This window comes from Rhizophagus irregularis, chromosome 4, assembly GCF_026210795.1.
Source record: "Rhizophagus irregularis chromosome 4, complete sequence".
Taxonomy (NCBI): domain Eukaryota; kingdom Fungi; phylum Glomeromycota; class Glomeromycetes; order Glomerales; family Glomeraceae; genus Rhizophagus; species Rhizophagus irregularis.
The window spans coordinates 192033-206649 of record NC_089432.1 but is presented as its reverse complement, the minus strand read 5'-3'; the positions used below and the strand labels follow the sequence as shown (position 1 = coordinate 206649).

The 14617-nt window shown below is 26.3% G+C and overlaps 4 protein-coding genes across 4 annotated transcripts; 1 reads left to right on the top strand and 3 right to left on the bottom strand.

Moving 5' to 3' along the window:
- Positions 1 to 848: 848 nt before the first annotated feature.
- On the bottom strand, positions 849 to 1895 carry OCT59_023414 (uncharacterized protein; the record flags this gene model as incomplete). The annotated part of the gene is made up of 1 exon (XM_066134671.1): positions 849 to 1895. One exon carries the CDS (start codon positions 1893 to 1895, stop codon positions 849 to 851), a length of 1047 nt encoding a protein of 348 aa, XP_065990770.1.
- Positions 1896 to 3416: 1521 nt separating this feature from the next.
- Positions 3417 to 3656, top strand: OCT59_023413 (uncharacterized protein; the record flags this gene model as incomplete). The annotated part of the gene is made up of 1 exon (XM_066134670.1): positions 3417 to 3656. One exon carries the CDS (start codon positions 3417 to 3419, stop codon positions 3654 to 3656), a length of 240 nt encoding a protein of 79 aa, XP_065990769.1.
- Positions 3657 to 5489: 1833 nt separating this feature from the next.
- Positions 5490 to 10196, bottom strand: OCT59_023412 (uncharacterized protein; the record flags this gene model as incomplete). The annotated part of the gene is made up of 7 exons (XM_025323455.2): positions 5490 to 5536; positions 5608 to 5655; positions 5730 to 5756; positions 5827 to 6601; positions 6678 to 7960; positions 8037 to 8636; positions 8711 to 10196. 7 exons carry the CDS (start codon positions 10194 to 10196, stop codon positions 5490 to 5492), a joined length of 4266 nt encoding a protein of 1421 aa, XP_025180908.2.
- Positions 10197 to 12618: 2422 nt separating this feature from the next.
- OCT59_023411 (uncharacterized protein) lies at positions 12619 to 13984 on the bottom strand. Its single transcript, XM_066134669.1, has one exon. The coding sequence runs from the start codon at positions 13914 to 13916 to the stop codon at positions 12771 to 12773; it is 1146 nt and encodes a 381-aa protein (XP_065990768.1). The 5' UTR covers positions 13917 to 13984; the 3' UTR covers positions 12619 to 12770.
- Between the last annotated feature and the right edge of the window lie 633 nt (positions 13985 to 14617).

The window sequence follows — 14617 nt, the reverse complement described above, 5'->3', positions numbered from 1 at the left end:
TTTTTTTTACGCCAATCTAACAAGTCTTTCTGTAAAATCATGTGTGGATCCTTCCTTTTTCGGCTATATCACGTATCCAACCTGTAAAATTCTCTTTATATAATTGCTCAAGGTTCTAACTTCTAAATATATTGACAGATTATTAAATCACAATATATATGTAACAAAAATAAATTAACGACATGTAAGATTTTACTCCCCATATCGGCATATCGGACAATACGAAATTTATTTTAATTTTACGAATGTACCCTATATTATTTTACACTTGATTACAAAATTTATTATTTACGATATAAAAAATGGATCGATTAATTGCTAAATTAATTGTTCAATTATTGTTTACTCGACAAGTAATTGTTAATAGATTTCAGTCGATCTTTATCAAAAATTTATGACCAATTAAATCTAGTCAATTCTTGGGATTGGAATCGATTATCGAATCTTTTCATCAGCTTGACATCAATTCAGTTTCAATTGATCAGTACTTGGGGGGACAATGGGAATCTTTTATATTACATTTAATATTTGTTCATGTTTATTATTTTCTTTTAACATTACTTTTCAGAAAGTATTCTGAGATTGAAAGATGAAGTCCTATTAATAGAATCCTCATATACATATTAATACAAGAAACTAAAAAAGTTTATTTATAAGAAAATTATAACATAAAATACACCACTATAATAACTAATTATATAACACAACTTGCTGTCGTAAAATGAAAAATAAATAAATTATAATAATGCTTTTTGCGTGAGTTTCAATATTGTACTGTAGTGATGAACCAATGTGCTATACGAAAACATGAATAACCGAATTTCGGTAATATTTGACTCATATAATAATTAATAGTTTATCTGAAAACTCATTAATTTCTTTTTAGCATCTTGATGCCCTTGATCAGCACATTTTTTAAACCAATAAATGGCCTTTTCCATATTTTCTTCAACTACTTTTCCATGTTCATACATTATAGCGAGATTATATTGTGCATATTCGTTTCCTGAATTTGCTGCTTTTTGATATAATCCAAATGCCGTTTCTTCATCAAAATCAATTCCAATTCCATAATTATAACAACATCCTAAATTATTTACTCCATATGAATATCCTAAATTTGCTGCTGCTTGATATAATTTAAATGCTTTTTCTTCATCAATATCAGTTCCAATTCCATTTTCATAACAAACTCCTAAATTACATATTCCATGTAAATTCCCTAAATCTGCCACCTTTTTATATAATTCAAATGCTTTTTGTTCATTAACTTCAGTCCCAATTCCATGTTCATAACAATATGCTAATAAATTTATTCCACAAGGATATTCATTTTTTGCTAAATTTTTTGATAATTCAAAAGCTTTATCATGATCTTTATCAGCACCATCACCATCTATATACATATTAGCTATTTCAAATTTAGCTGCATCATTTTCTAATTCTACTGCAATTTGACATAATTTAAATGCATTTTTCTTATTAATATCAATTCCAATTCCATAATAATTAAAATATCCAAGTAAATAAGTGAAATTTGAACTAGTTTGATTATGTAATAACCAATCATAGATTTCTTGTGAATTTATCTTGTAATTATTAATATAATTAAAAACATTTTTCCTTCTTACTCTTCCTTCTTTTCCTTTGTTAAAATCCGTAAAAATGAGATCAACTAATTCATCAGCTATAAAACTTAAATCCCCTTCCAAAATATTTTCATTAATATTTTTATGAGTTGTGGGTTCTACTTCCTTTATATTTACTTTAAAAAAATTTCGAATGATTTGAGATAATTCTAATGAATCATTATTAGTATTTGGTATATCCGAATTTAGTTGTTGTTTATTTGATAATTTAGTATAATTGCTATTATTTGTAATATTATCGGCCATTGTGAAATAATAATAATTCTATGGGGGAAGAAATTTAAATTACGAAATATGATACTGCATATTTTTATTAAGCAAAGTAATGTAGTACGAAATAATTGTACAACAAAAAAATAATTTTCCCTGCGTCCTGTCACTCCTGTGTCAAAAAAATGTTATGTCGATCACTTGGCGCAGTCAAATTTATTTTTGACGAAAAAAATAGTTCCGTAAAGTGTTGTTAGTTATTATTAATTTATTTATTTATTTATTATTTGACCGTTTCAACGATTTGCCTAATTTTTATCTTAATAAAAATTTATCGTCGTATATTATAGATACTGTACAAAGATACAAAATGAACATGAAATAGAAATAAAAATAGAGATAAATAAATATAGTATATTTATACTAATTTTTTTTTTACAATTTGGACCCTTGTTCTAACACTCGTCCCAAATGCCGAATATCATATATTATGAGACTATGTCCGTATGTCTTTTTAAATCATGAATGTTCTGAATCAAATGATCAAGTTTGCATCTATGTGAATATGCCAAAACATTTGTTTTTTTCATTGATTTGGTCCCTTTTTCCAGCAATCACCTCATTTAACCTCGAAAAAAGAAGATAGAATAATCCTGAAATGAAACTAAACGAAGCCCCAATTTATAAATGAATGCAAAAATGAAATAAAGATTACTTTTGGGGGAAAGAATTCCATTTCTTATAAAACAATATTTTCTATTACTAAAAAATGTACATAAATTCTTGATTGATGACTAATATATAAATCGCATCCCTGTTATTCAATCACGAATTTTCGATATAATATTTTTTACCGCCTTATTTTATAATAAATGTCTCATAGTTAATGTAATTATATTATAATTCTGAATTTATTTAAAGACAAATACAGTATTTAATTAAAAGACATAATTTATTCATCGAACACGATTCATCGCTACTATTTTGCCACGCACTCCTTGTCTCACCCCTCCCTTTTTCATTTTCATAGATATTCTGGGGACAAATTTTTTTGTTTTTAAAAATCTATTTTTCATTCCCCTCTTTAAATGTACATGACGCTGACATTACGTAATTTTGCCCAGAGAGAAAGCATCGTTATGGACGATGAATAAATTTACTCAACTATTAATATTACAGAAAATAAAAATCTCAATATAGAAAACTCACTAATTTAAAGAATTGAACTGTCATCCAAATCAAATTCTACCTGGAACATCCCCTCTCCAATGTATTTTCTTGTAATTTTCAATAATATAATACAGGTTACGTATTAATGAATTTAAAATTATATAAGGTTCGTTCCTTACCACTCTCAAAAATCGGGTAATAAATCAATAGAATATTTCCAACCATCACTAACAGGTAAGCTAATCATTTTTCTAAACATTAACAATTAATTTTACGTGACTAAAGTCTTTTAATTCAGTATATGTGCGTAAAAAATCAAATAGTATTTGAATTAATATTTTTGTATTTCTAGTAAATTTGTCGCATAAACACACGAAATATTCCTTAATGAGCATTGCTAACCCTTTAGAATATTATAACCTAGTAGCTCCAAAAATTTTTAAGATCGGAAATTTGTTACAAGACACCGTCGTAGTTCTTCAATACAATATCTTTCCTGGTAGAGTTTGGAACCGATATTCAACCTTCGGATTTAAATCTGATTTCCCTTCGATTCGAATTAAAATTCGGAATAAAACGAAGGAACTGGATATATATAAATCCGAAACCGAAGGTTCGGCTGCTTAGTTTCATGAATAATCCGAAGGAATCGAAGGAAACCGAATATATTATAGGTTAAAATAAATCAAGTTTTAAAAGCTAAATCTGGTTCGAAACACTTTATTCAGAGAATTGATGTATTAATAATCCAAGATTTTTTTTTTTTGGAACAATTACAAATAGATAATGTATGTCATTTCATAAAGATTACAGAATTTACAGAATTCATACCAACTATAAAGTTAGGCGATGCTCCAGAAAATGATGATAAAGGTTGAGAAACCTGTAAATATGTTTAATACATTAATATGACTTTTCCTTATTCTAAACGTTTTTTTATCACATAAAAAAAATTAGTTCATATGCTCCACAGGAGAACGAATTTTTTAAAGATTTTTTTTATAATCTACATCATTTTCAAGAACATAGAAAGAGTCATAAGGATAATCATTGTGGTAGACTGATAAAAGTTGATTTCGCGATAATATTTAAATGTGTCTCAGGTATCGATTTGCGTCAGTTGATAGAGACGTGCGTCAGATGCAACATTAAGGTATTATTAAACATTAAAATTTTCCAGTCCTCAATTTTTTATTTTATTTAATAAATTATGCACAAAATTCCGTTAAATAAATTTTTTTATTTAAATAAATTTTTTTTTTGTCCAATTCAAATTATATTTTGACCGTACCCTGAAATGAGTCGATTTAATCAGTTACCCTGTAAAATAATCCATGTTTCTTTCACATGAAAATTATTGATTTGCAGAAAGATATAAATTTAATTAAATCAGATAAAAATTTTTCCAGAAATTTTCCTTAACAGTTCATAAAATAATGTAATAAATTTGCTGTAAAAATAAGTTTTTAAAGTACATAAATTTTTTAATATTGATTCTCTAAATCTATCGAAACATTTATTTGAAATTTGCAGTTCTATTTCATAAAAAATTATAAATTTTATTTAGATGAAAGACCTTTTTTATATTTACGAATAGGTGCGTAAGCCTTCAATTAATACGATATTTTGCTCTTTTTTGACATCTGTCTTATTTTAAAATTTCTCGAGATGAAATATTCGAATTGTTCATCTTTATTTTTTAAAAACTTGTATTTTAAATAAAATAAATGCACTTGACATATGTAGGTACGAAATCATCAATTTTTTTACTGCCGTAATCATAATTGGATGAATGATTTTCACGGCGCAGCCGTGAAAATCACGGTATCCGTACCATAAAGCCCTTTAATATGCTTATTTTGACTAATAATGATAAGACTTTTTATTAGACTTTTTACCCATCTTTTTAAATGAACACCACCCGTGAAAATATCACAAATTTTAACTAGGACCGTGGGATAAATATTTAATAAATACATTTACATTTATTTAAGATATACAATATGTTATATGAATAAACATTATATTATATGAGTACTAATTCAATGAATTCAATAAAAATATGAAGAAAATTTAATAATACAGATATTAATAAATGATTAAACAATACAAACAATACACAATTAAAGAACTGAGAAATAATTTATCAAATACAAACGAATAATGATTAAACAATACACGAATAACACGATTAAAAAATTTCAAAAAAAAACATTTTTTGATACGCATATCTTCACGTGATTTCATGATTAATATGTAAAATTTGGAAAAATGAAGTCAAAAAAAAGGCTAATTTATTTAATCTATGTTTCACAATCAATTACGTAATAGGGTGGAGGTACTATACTAATATTTACGAATTTGTAATATCATAATTTAGAAATAATAATGAATTCAAATATAATTTATTTGCAATATACAGTTAATAAATAATAAGTCTACTAATTCAAACTTTACATTTTAAATATCAATTTCAAATTCATTTGCTTTCGTTTTATAACAAAATTCTAAAAAGTATTAAGTTCATTAATATTGACTTCTTTAATTTGTTATACGAAGATAATTTAACGAAACATACCACAATTAGTATCTTCAATCAGATTATTTTCAATCATTCTTTTTTCACCTTCATATTTTTTTAAAAAAAAGTTATTAATAATGTAAAGCATAAACCATAAAAAATATACAGTAAATAATTACCTGTATTATTTTTTGGATAAAGTGGCACTAAATAATTAAACAAAAAGTGTTAAATTTAATAGTATTATAAACAATTTAATAAATCAGGTTAAATTACCTAGTGTTGAAATTATCGTAAATATTTCATTGCTTAATTGTTTACTTTTTGGATTATCTATAGGTGCAATATCTGACGATTTTATAATTTCTGTTGGATTACTAACTTCTTCTTCTAATATATCATATAACTTTTTATTTATATCAGCAGCTTTTGGTCTTTTAATTGGATCAGAATTCCAGCATTTTTGTATCAGTTCAATATAATCCTTAGGTGCATTGGCTATTATTGGAGGGAGAAGACCATCGTAACATATTTTACTCACAAGTCCAACATCTTTAGTTTGATCCTCAAATGGTAATCTACCTGTCATAAGTTCCCACATGATCATACCAAAACTGTAAATATCTGAAGATGTAGTATATTCTTTACCTTGCAAAATCTCTGGAGCCATATATGGAATAATACCATATACATTACTATCATTTGTGGATCCCAATGCCGATTTACTAATTCCTAAATCACTTATTACTACATCATCTTCATTTTCACAAAGAATATTTCCACTATGCAAATCTCGATGAATAATATCTTGATTATGAAGATGATCAAGTCCTTCGGCAATATACCTGAGTATTTTTAATTTTTTATTCCATTCAATATTATAAAAGTCTTTACTTCTTGTAATATAATTTCTCAAATCAAATTTATAATATTTCATAATGATAATAAAATTTTTAGTATCGGGATTTTGAGTAATTCCATAATATTCATTTAAATAAAGTGAAGAATTAATGAAATTATTATTTAAATCAGCAATATAAATCATTAAAAGCTGAAATTATAAATTAATGTAAGTTTCTAAAAAAAAATTAGATTATTGTTAAAATTAAATAAAATAATTTGTTTACCTCTTTTAACTCCTCAATTGAAATATTTTCAGAGTTATTAAGTTGTTTTAAAGCAACTATTATATTAGGATCTTCATATTCAAAATCTTCTTTTTCTTCATTCCAACTATGTGGTCCATCAATCCATGTGGCTTTATAAATTTTACTAAATCCTCCCGCTTTAATAAATTCTATGTTTTTAAATCGATCATATGAAATAAATTTCATTCTGCTAGATTCTTGAACAAAATTAATTTGTGTATATTTGATGAATTCATCTAAAATTTCATTTCCACTTTGTTTATATAATAATTTTGCTTGATAACAAATTATACAAATTTGTTGATTCTTTTTTGAAGCTCTTCTTTTCATATGGCATTCATGACATTCATTATAATTCTCTTCTTCTGATTCAATTATAAATCTTTTCATTGGCTTAATTAGTTTTATCTTTCTATTTAAATCATGAATATAACAATAAGTTATATTTTTAGTTTTAGAATTATTTTGTGCAGTTTCAATTGCTTTTTGGTACCAATAAAAAGTATTTTTTAAATTCTTTTCTGTTCCATTACCATATTGATAGCATAAAGCTAAATTATACATTGAATTTTCATGACCTTTTTCTGCTGCTTTTTGATTCCAATAGAAGTATTTTTCTAAATTCTTTTCTGTTCCTTCTCCATTTTCATAATATCTAGCCAAATTAAACATTGCATTAGCGTTACCATTTACTGCGGCTTTTTGATACCAATAAAAGGCTATTTTAAAATTCTTTTCTGTTCCTTTCCCATTTTCATAATATATAGCCAAATTAAACATTGCACCAGTGTTACCATTTTCTGCAGCTTTTTGATACCAATCAAAGGCTTTTTTAAAATTCTTTTCTGTTCCTTCCCCATTTTCATAACATATGGCCAAATTAAACATTGCATTAGTGTTACCATTTTCTGTGGCTTTTTGATACCAATCAAAGGCTTTTTTTAAATTCTTTTCTGTTCTTTCTCCATTTTCATAATATATAGCCAAATTAAACATTGCATTAGTGATACCATTTTCTGCGGCTTTTTGATACCAATCAAAGGCTTTTTCTAAATTCTTTTCTGTTCCTTCCCCATTGTAATAGCATACAGCCAAATGATTCATTGCACATTTATTACCATTTTCTGCTGCTTTTTGATACCAATAAAAGGATTTCTCTAAATTTTTTTCTGTTCCTTCTCCATTTTCATAGCATTCAGCTAAATCATGCATAGCATAATGGTCATTTCCATTTTCTGCTGCATTCTGATACCAATAAAAAGCTTTTTTTTAGGTTTACTTCCGTTCCTTTCCCATTTTTATAACATTTGGCTAAATGATTCATTGCACATTTATTACCATTTTCTGCTGCTTTTTGATACCAGCCAAATGCTTTATCAAAGATCTTTTCTGTTCCTTCCCCATTTTCATAATATATAGCCAAATTAATCATTGCACCAGTGTTACCATTTTCTGCGGCTTTTTGATACCAATAAAAAGCTTTTACTAAACTCTTTTCTGTTCCTTCTCCATTTTCATAACATATAGCCAAATTAAACATTGCATTAATGTTACCATTTTCTGCGGCTTTTTGACACCAATCAAAGGCTTTTTTTAAATTCTTTTCTGTTCCTTTCCCATTTTCATAACACTTGGCTAAATGATTCATTGCACATTTATTACCATTTTCTGCTGCTCTTTGATACCAGCCAAATGCTTTATCAAAGTTCTTTTCAATTCCTTTTCCATTTTCATAACATTCAGCTAAATCATGCATAGCATAGTGGTTATTACCATTTTCTGCTGTACTTTGATACCAATAAAAAGCTTTTTCTAAACTCTTTTCTGTTCCTTCTCCATTTTCATAACATCTAGGCAAATTAAACATTGCATTAGTGTGTCTATTTTCTGCTGCCTTTTGATGCCAATAAAAGGCTTTTTCTAAATTCTTTTCTGTTCCTTTTCCATTGTAATAACATATAGCCAAATTAAATATTGCATCAGTGTGTCTATTTTCTGTTTCTTTCTGATACCAACAAAGGCTTTTTCTAAATTCTTTCCTGTTGCTTCTCCATTTTCATAACACATGGCTAAATCAGACATTGCATCCTTATTCCCATTTTCAGCTGATTTCTGACACCAATAAAAAAACTTTTTTGTCGCATTAGTATGACCATTTTCAACCGCCTTTTGATGCCAATAAAAGGCTTTTTCTAAATCCTTTTCTGTTCCTTTTCCATTATAATAACACATTGCCAAATTAAACATCGCATTAATATGACCATTTTCTGCTGCTTTTTGATACCAATAAAAAGCTTTTTTTAAGTTCTTCTCTGTTCCTTTACCATTATAATATAATAATGAAAGAATATATTGTGCTTGCTTATTATCATTTTCAGCTGATTTTTTAATCCAATAAAAGGCCTTTTCTAAGTTCTTTTCTGTTCCTTCACCATTATAATAATGCATAGCTAAAATATTCATAGCACTATCATTATCATTTTCAGCTACTTTTTGAACCCAATAAAAAGCTTTTTCCATATTTTTTTCTGTTCCTTTACCATTTCTATAACATATTGCCAAATTAAACATTGCATTATCATTACCATTTTCAGCTGATTTTTGATGCCAATAAAAGGCCATTTTTATTGCATTAGTGTGACCATTTTCAGCTACTTTTTGAAACCAATAAAATGCTTTTTCTAAATTCTTTTCTGTTCTTTCTCCACTGTAATAACATATAGCCAAAATAAACATTGCGTCTTTATCACCATTTTCTGCTGCTTTTTGGTACCAATGAAAGGCTTTTTCTAAATTCTTTTCTGTTCCATCACCATATTGATAGCATAAAGCTAAATTATACATTGAATTTTCATAACCTTTTTCTGCTGCTTTTTTAAACCAATAGAAGGTTTTTTCTAAATTCTTTTCTGTTCCTTTCTCATTTTTATAACATATAGCCAAATTAAACATTGCTTCTTTATTACCATTTTCTGCTGCTTTTTGAAACCAATAAAAGGCCTTTTCTAAATTCTTTTCTGTTCCTTTACCATATTGATAGCATATAGCTAAATTATACATTGAATTTCCATGACCTTTTTCTTCTGCCTTTTGATACCAATAGAAGGCTTTTTCTAAATTCTTCTCTGTTCCTTTACCATTGTCATAATATATAGCCAAATTAAACATTGCTTCTTTATCACCATTTTCTGCTGCTTTTTGAAACCAATAAAAGGCCTTTTCTAAATTCTTTTCTGTTCCTTCTCCATTGTTATAACATACAGCTAAATGATTCATTGCACATATATTACCATTTTCTACCGCTTTTTGAAACCAATAAAAGGCTTTTTCTAAATTTTTTTCGGTTTCTCCTTTTCCATTATAATATAATTCTGCAAGATCATGCATTGCACGATGATCTAAATTCTTTTCTGTTACTTCTCCATTATAAAATAATTTTGCAAGGTTATGCTGTGCATAATATGGGTTAACAAATTCATCAATTTTGTTCCTTATCATATTTATTAAGATAAAAAAATTTACAACTTATTCCTTTTTTTTTTTTTTACAAATTAAAAAAATTGCAAATCTTAATAAAGTTGAATCTTAAATAGTTTACAAATATTATTTGACAAATTTTAAAGCTCGATGATATATTTATATTGTTGTAAATCGATCTTTACAAGAAATTTGAATGGTGAGGTGCGTGGGTTAAAGTCAAAATATTGATAGCCATCTTATTTATATACAACCGGAGTCTTAGCCCACGTAAATTCCGATGGAATTCTTTAACCGAGTGTATATCCGAAATAAATGTCTAAAAATAAATTTCATATCCAAACTTTAAATGGTTATAAAGATAAAATTGGTTAGATAATAAAGTTCTGGCATAATCAGTATGATAGACCATTTGCATGTTTTGTAATCCTAAATTATGACAATCAAAAGTGTGCCACATTTTTGCTGCAGGAATTCTTTAACCGAGCGCATACCCGAAATAAATGTTTAAAAATACATTTCATATAAATTTTAGTTGGTTATAAAGATAAACTTGGTTAGATAATAAATTTCGGGCATAATCAGTATGATAGACCATTTGCATGTCTTGTAATCCTAAAGCGGCAGGCGCACCGGCCACAAAAATGCACACTTTTGCCAATGACGTAGTCTTCATAAATAATTCATTAAATGATTCGTTGTACGATCTGCATCAAAGTTAATGTACAAAAACTGAATTCAGGAACAATGAATAAACATATAAAAAACTTAATTGATTAGGAACATGAGTACATGACTATTTATCTTATTTTATATAATTTTAGGAACTATTGTAAAAATTCAAAAATTTCACCAATGTTTTAAGCATCTACTTTGGCGTTTATTATCTCACTATGCATAATATGTATTCATAGAACAACCCTATTTTGGGAAGCAGTAACCCCATAGTGCAGAAAGGAAATTTAATTCAATAAAAATTTCAGAGTTCAATAATGTCTATGTCATAAATTATAAATTTAATTCATACTGTTTGCCTAAAGTTTATATATTTTCTTAGAAAAAATATTAACATAGTACATACATGTACTGTATATAATTATTCCTTTTCTAGTGTAAAAAAATTTGAACTGTGCATTGATCTATAAATTTTTTAGAGCAATTTTTTTAAACTAGGCGGAAGCGTTTGCCAGACATATTATAATCATTAGAAAATTTTTCTTTCTCGGCATCAGATACGGAATACGGATACACAAGAATTAAAAAAACACCCTCTCAAAATAAATCTGATTGAAAAAAAAAGAAATAATTTTAGAAAAAATAGAACCGAAAAAAAGTTTTTTTTCAAAACTTCCCAAAAAATCAAACTTACTAAATTAGATCTTTTAATAATAGTCTTCTTACTCTTCTAGATTACATTTTTTGAAGAAATTTGTAAAAAGATTTTTTTTTTATTCCTCCCAAAATGAAAATTGTATACTAAATTGTACAAATAAATTATATACACGTTCCTAAATTATTTATTGAAAAAATTAATTAAAAAAAAAATTTTATTAAATTATTATTTTTATTAATAATAAAAAAAAAAGCTTAAAAAGCTTATTATGATAATAAGTTCAAACAGATCAATAAATATTGTATTTACCGATCGAAAAATTTTTTTTGATACGGGATATGCATATTGTAAGGGCCGAAATTACCTACTGAAATTATTGCAATATTATATTCAGTTTAATAAAAATATGTATCCTAAAATATTGGTTTGATTAGATTCAAATTCATGGAAAACTTATCTAATCTATGTGAAATTATACATTGTAAATTTAATTGTCATTTCTATATAAGTTTACTTATCTGTTATAGAACAGAAAAGTAAAAAAAAGTGCTTACTCTATTGTACAGGTGACGCGCGCCTGAGGCGCAGCACAATCACTAAAATTGGCTAAAAATCGTTCAAAATTCTAGTTGAAATAAATAAATTTAAAATTTAAAATCTTGTATAACGATAGATACAATTAATTATTTCATAGAATTTTCACATAACTTCCGTTCAACTGGATAAAAGATCGTACTGCAGCTAGTTAGAGGTTGTAATTAGAATAATGTAACAAAAAATAGACATACAATAAATTTCATTAAAATAGTTCCGCCCTAATTAACTTTTTTCAACTTCCCGCGCTTGTGTACTGACAAAACATATAAAACATATAAATGATAAATTCAAATTTTTCACCGCGGTTATTGAAAACGTTAATAAAAGAAAGGTGAAATTATATATTACTTAACAATGGAAGAAAAAGATGGCGCACAAGTATATTGTTCTAAAAGACAGCCCAATTTGATTGGATCGATCATAAACGGTCTTATGGATCAGGTCAATAGATATATAATTTACAGTACATACCAAACTAAGAAAAGATTATTTAACGAAGAATATATTTTGCGTAAACTTTGCAAAGTAAAAGAATTGAATTTTATTGTAAATGAATAAACCTATTATGCTAATGGCGTAATTCGTATTAATTATCTACATACAGTTATCTAATAACAATATATAATTTTGATAAATGGCCTAAAACACGAATCACAGTGAAGCATTCATCCTTCTAAATATTCATTTAATTTAATTTGAGCATCTTGATCTCCTTGTTCAGCAGACTTTTTAAACCAATAAATTGCTTGATCTATATTTTTTTCAACTCCACTACCATCTTCATACATTAAAGCAAGATTATATTGAGCCAACTTATTGCTCAATTTTGCTGCCTTTTGATATAATTTAAATGCTTTTTGCTCATCCAAATCAGTTCCGATTCCGTTATTATAGCAATATCCTAAGTTATTTATTCCATATGAATTTCCTAATTCTGCTGCTTTTTTATATAATTCAAATGCTTTATATGTATTGATTTCAGTTCCAATTCCATTTTCATAACAACTTCCTAAGTAAGTTATTCCGAAAGGATTTTCTAAATCTGCTGCCACTTGATATAATTTAAATGCTTTTTGTTCGTCAACATTAATTCCAATTCCATATTCATAACACCATCCTAATTTACTTATTCCTTGTGAATTTCCTAACTTTGCTGCTTTTTGATATAATTGAAATGCCTTTCGTTCATCAACATCAGTTCCAATCCCATTTTCATAACAAAAACCTAATCTGAATATTCCGCTTGGATAATTTTCTTCAGATAATTTTTCAGATATTTTAAAAACTCTATCATGATCTTTTTCAAAATATATGTACATAGAGGAAAGATCAAATTGCGCTGCAACATTTCCTAATCTTGCTGCTATTTTATATAATAAAAGTGCATTTCTTCTGCTACCATTGGTTCCAATTCCGTGGTGATTGAAATATCCAAATAAATAAACATAATTTGAACTATTAGAACTATTAGATAGATTATTTAAAAGCCAATTATACATTTCTTCTGGTTTAATATCATACTTATCAATATAATTAAGAACAAATCGAGCTCTTACTTTTTCATCTTTTCCTTTATTTAATATTTCAAAATAAAGGTCAACCAATTTATTAATTATAACGCTCAAATCTTCCTCATAAATGTTCTTATTAATATCTTGAGTTGTAGGTTCTATTTCCTTTATATCTAATTTATTAAAACTTTGAGTAACTTGCAATAATTTCATATGTAATGGATTTGGTATATCATTATTGTTTATTAAAAATTTAGAATAATCATCTGTTTCACAATATCCTTTAAAAGTTTCGGACATTATAAATTATGATTATATAGAAAAAGTTTAAATTTACGTAAAAAAGGAACTTTCAAAAAAAGTATGTTAAAAGTATCAATTTAAAAATCAAAGTACGATTTATATAAATTTATTACATGCTGTACTACTATGAATGAACGCGAATGAACGCCAATCAAAAAATGTCCATCAATTTTCTATATTCGGTTTCAAAATTAAATTTCACGTTTTAAAAAATAAATAAAGAAATAAAAATAATTAGGAGGGTTTAAAAATGGAGTGTTTACACGCAAGATGAGTTTAGTAACGCTTTTTATAACTAAACAAGTTTTTTTATTAATAAACTTTTCAAGATTACCGGTTTCTGTATTTGGCGGTAAAATAAATGGACTTTTTTGTTGTTTTGCTAATATTTTCAAGAAAATGAGTAAAATACCAGGTTAAACTCAGAAACTTTTATTAAAAAGTTTTTTTTAAAAAAAAAAAAATTTAGTAACATAATTTTTATTATTAAGAATCAAAGATTACATAATTATTAAAATACCTAGAAAATTATTAAATTAATTAATAAATTCTCTATAACTAAATATTAACTATTTATAAGTTGTCAGGACTACTTAACTAAACTAAAACTAAATTAATAAAATCTAGATATTAATCTCTAATAACTAAGTATACTTCGTCACTATAACTATTCCATCTTATAGCATCCTATTTACCTT

What these genes read in the sequence shown, in the direction of transcription:
- OCT59_023411 (XM_066134669.1), bottom strand. Translation starts at nt 13,916, where the DNA reads ATGTCCGAAACTTTTAAAGGATATTGTGAAACAGATGATTATTCTAAA.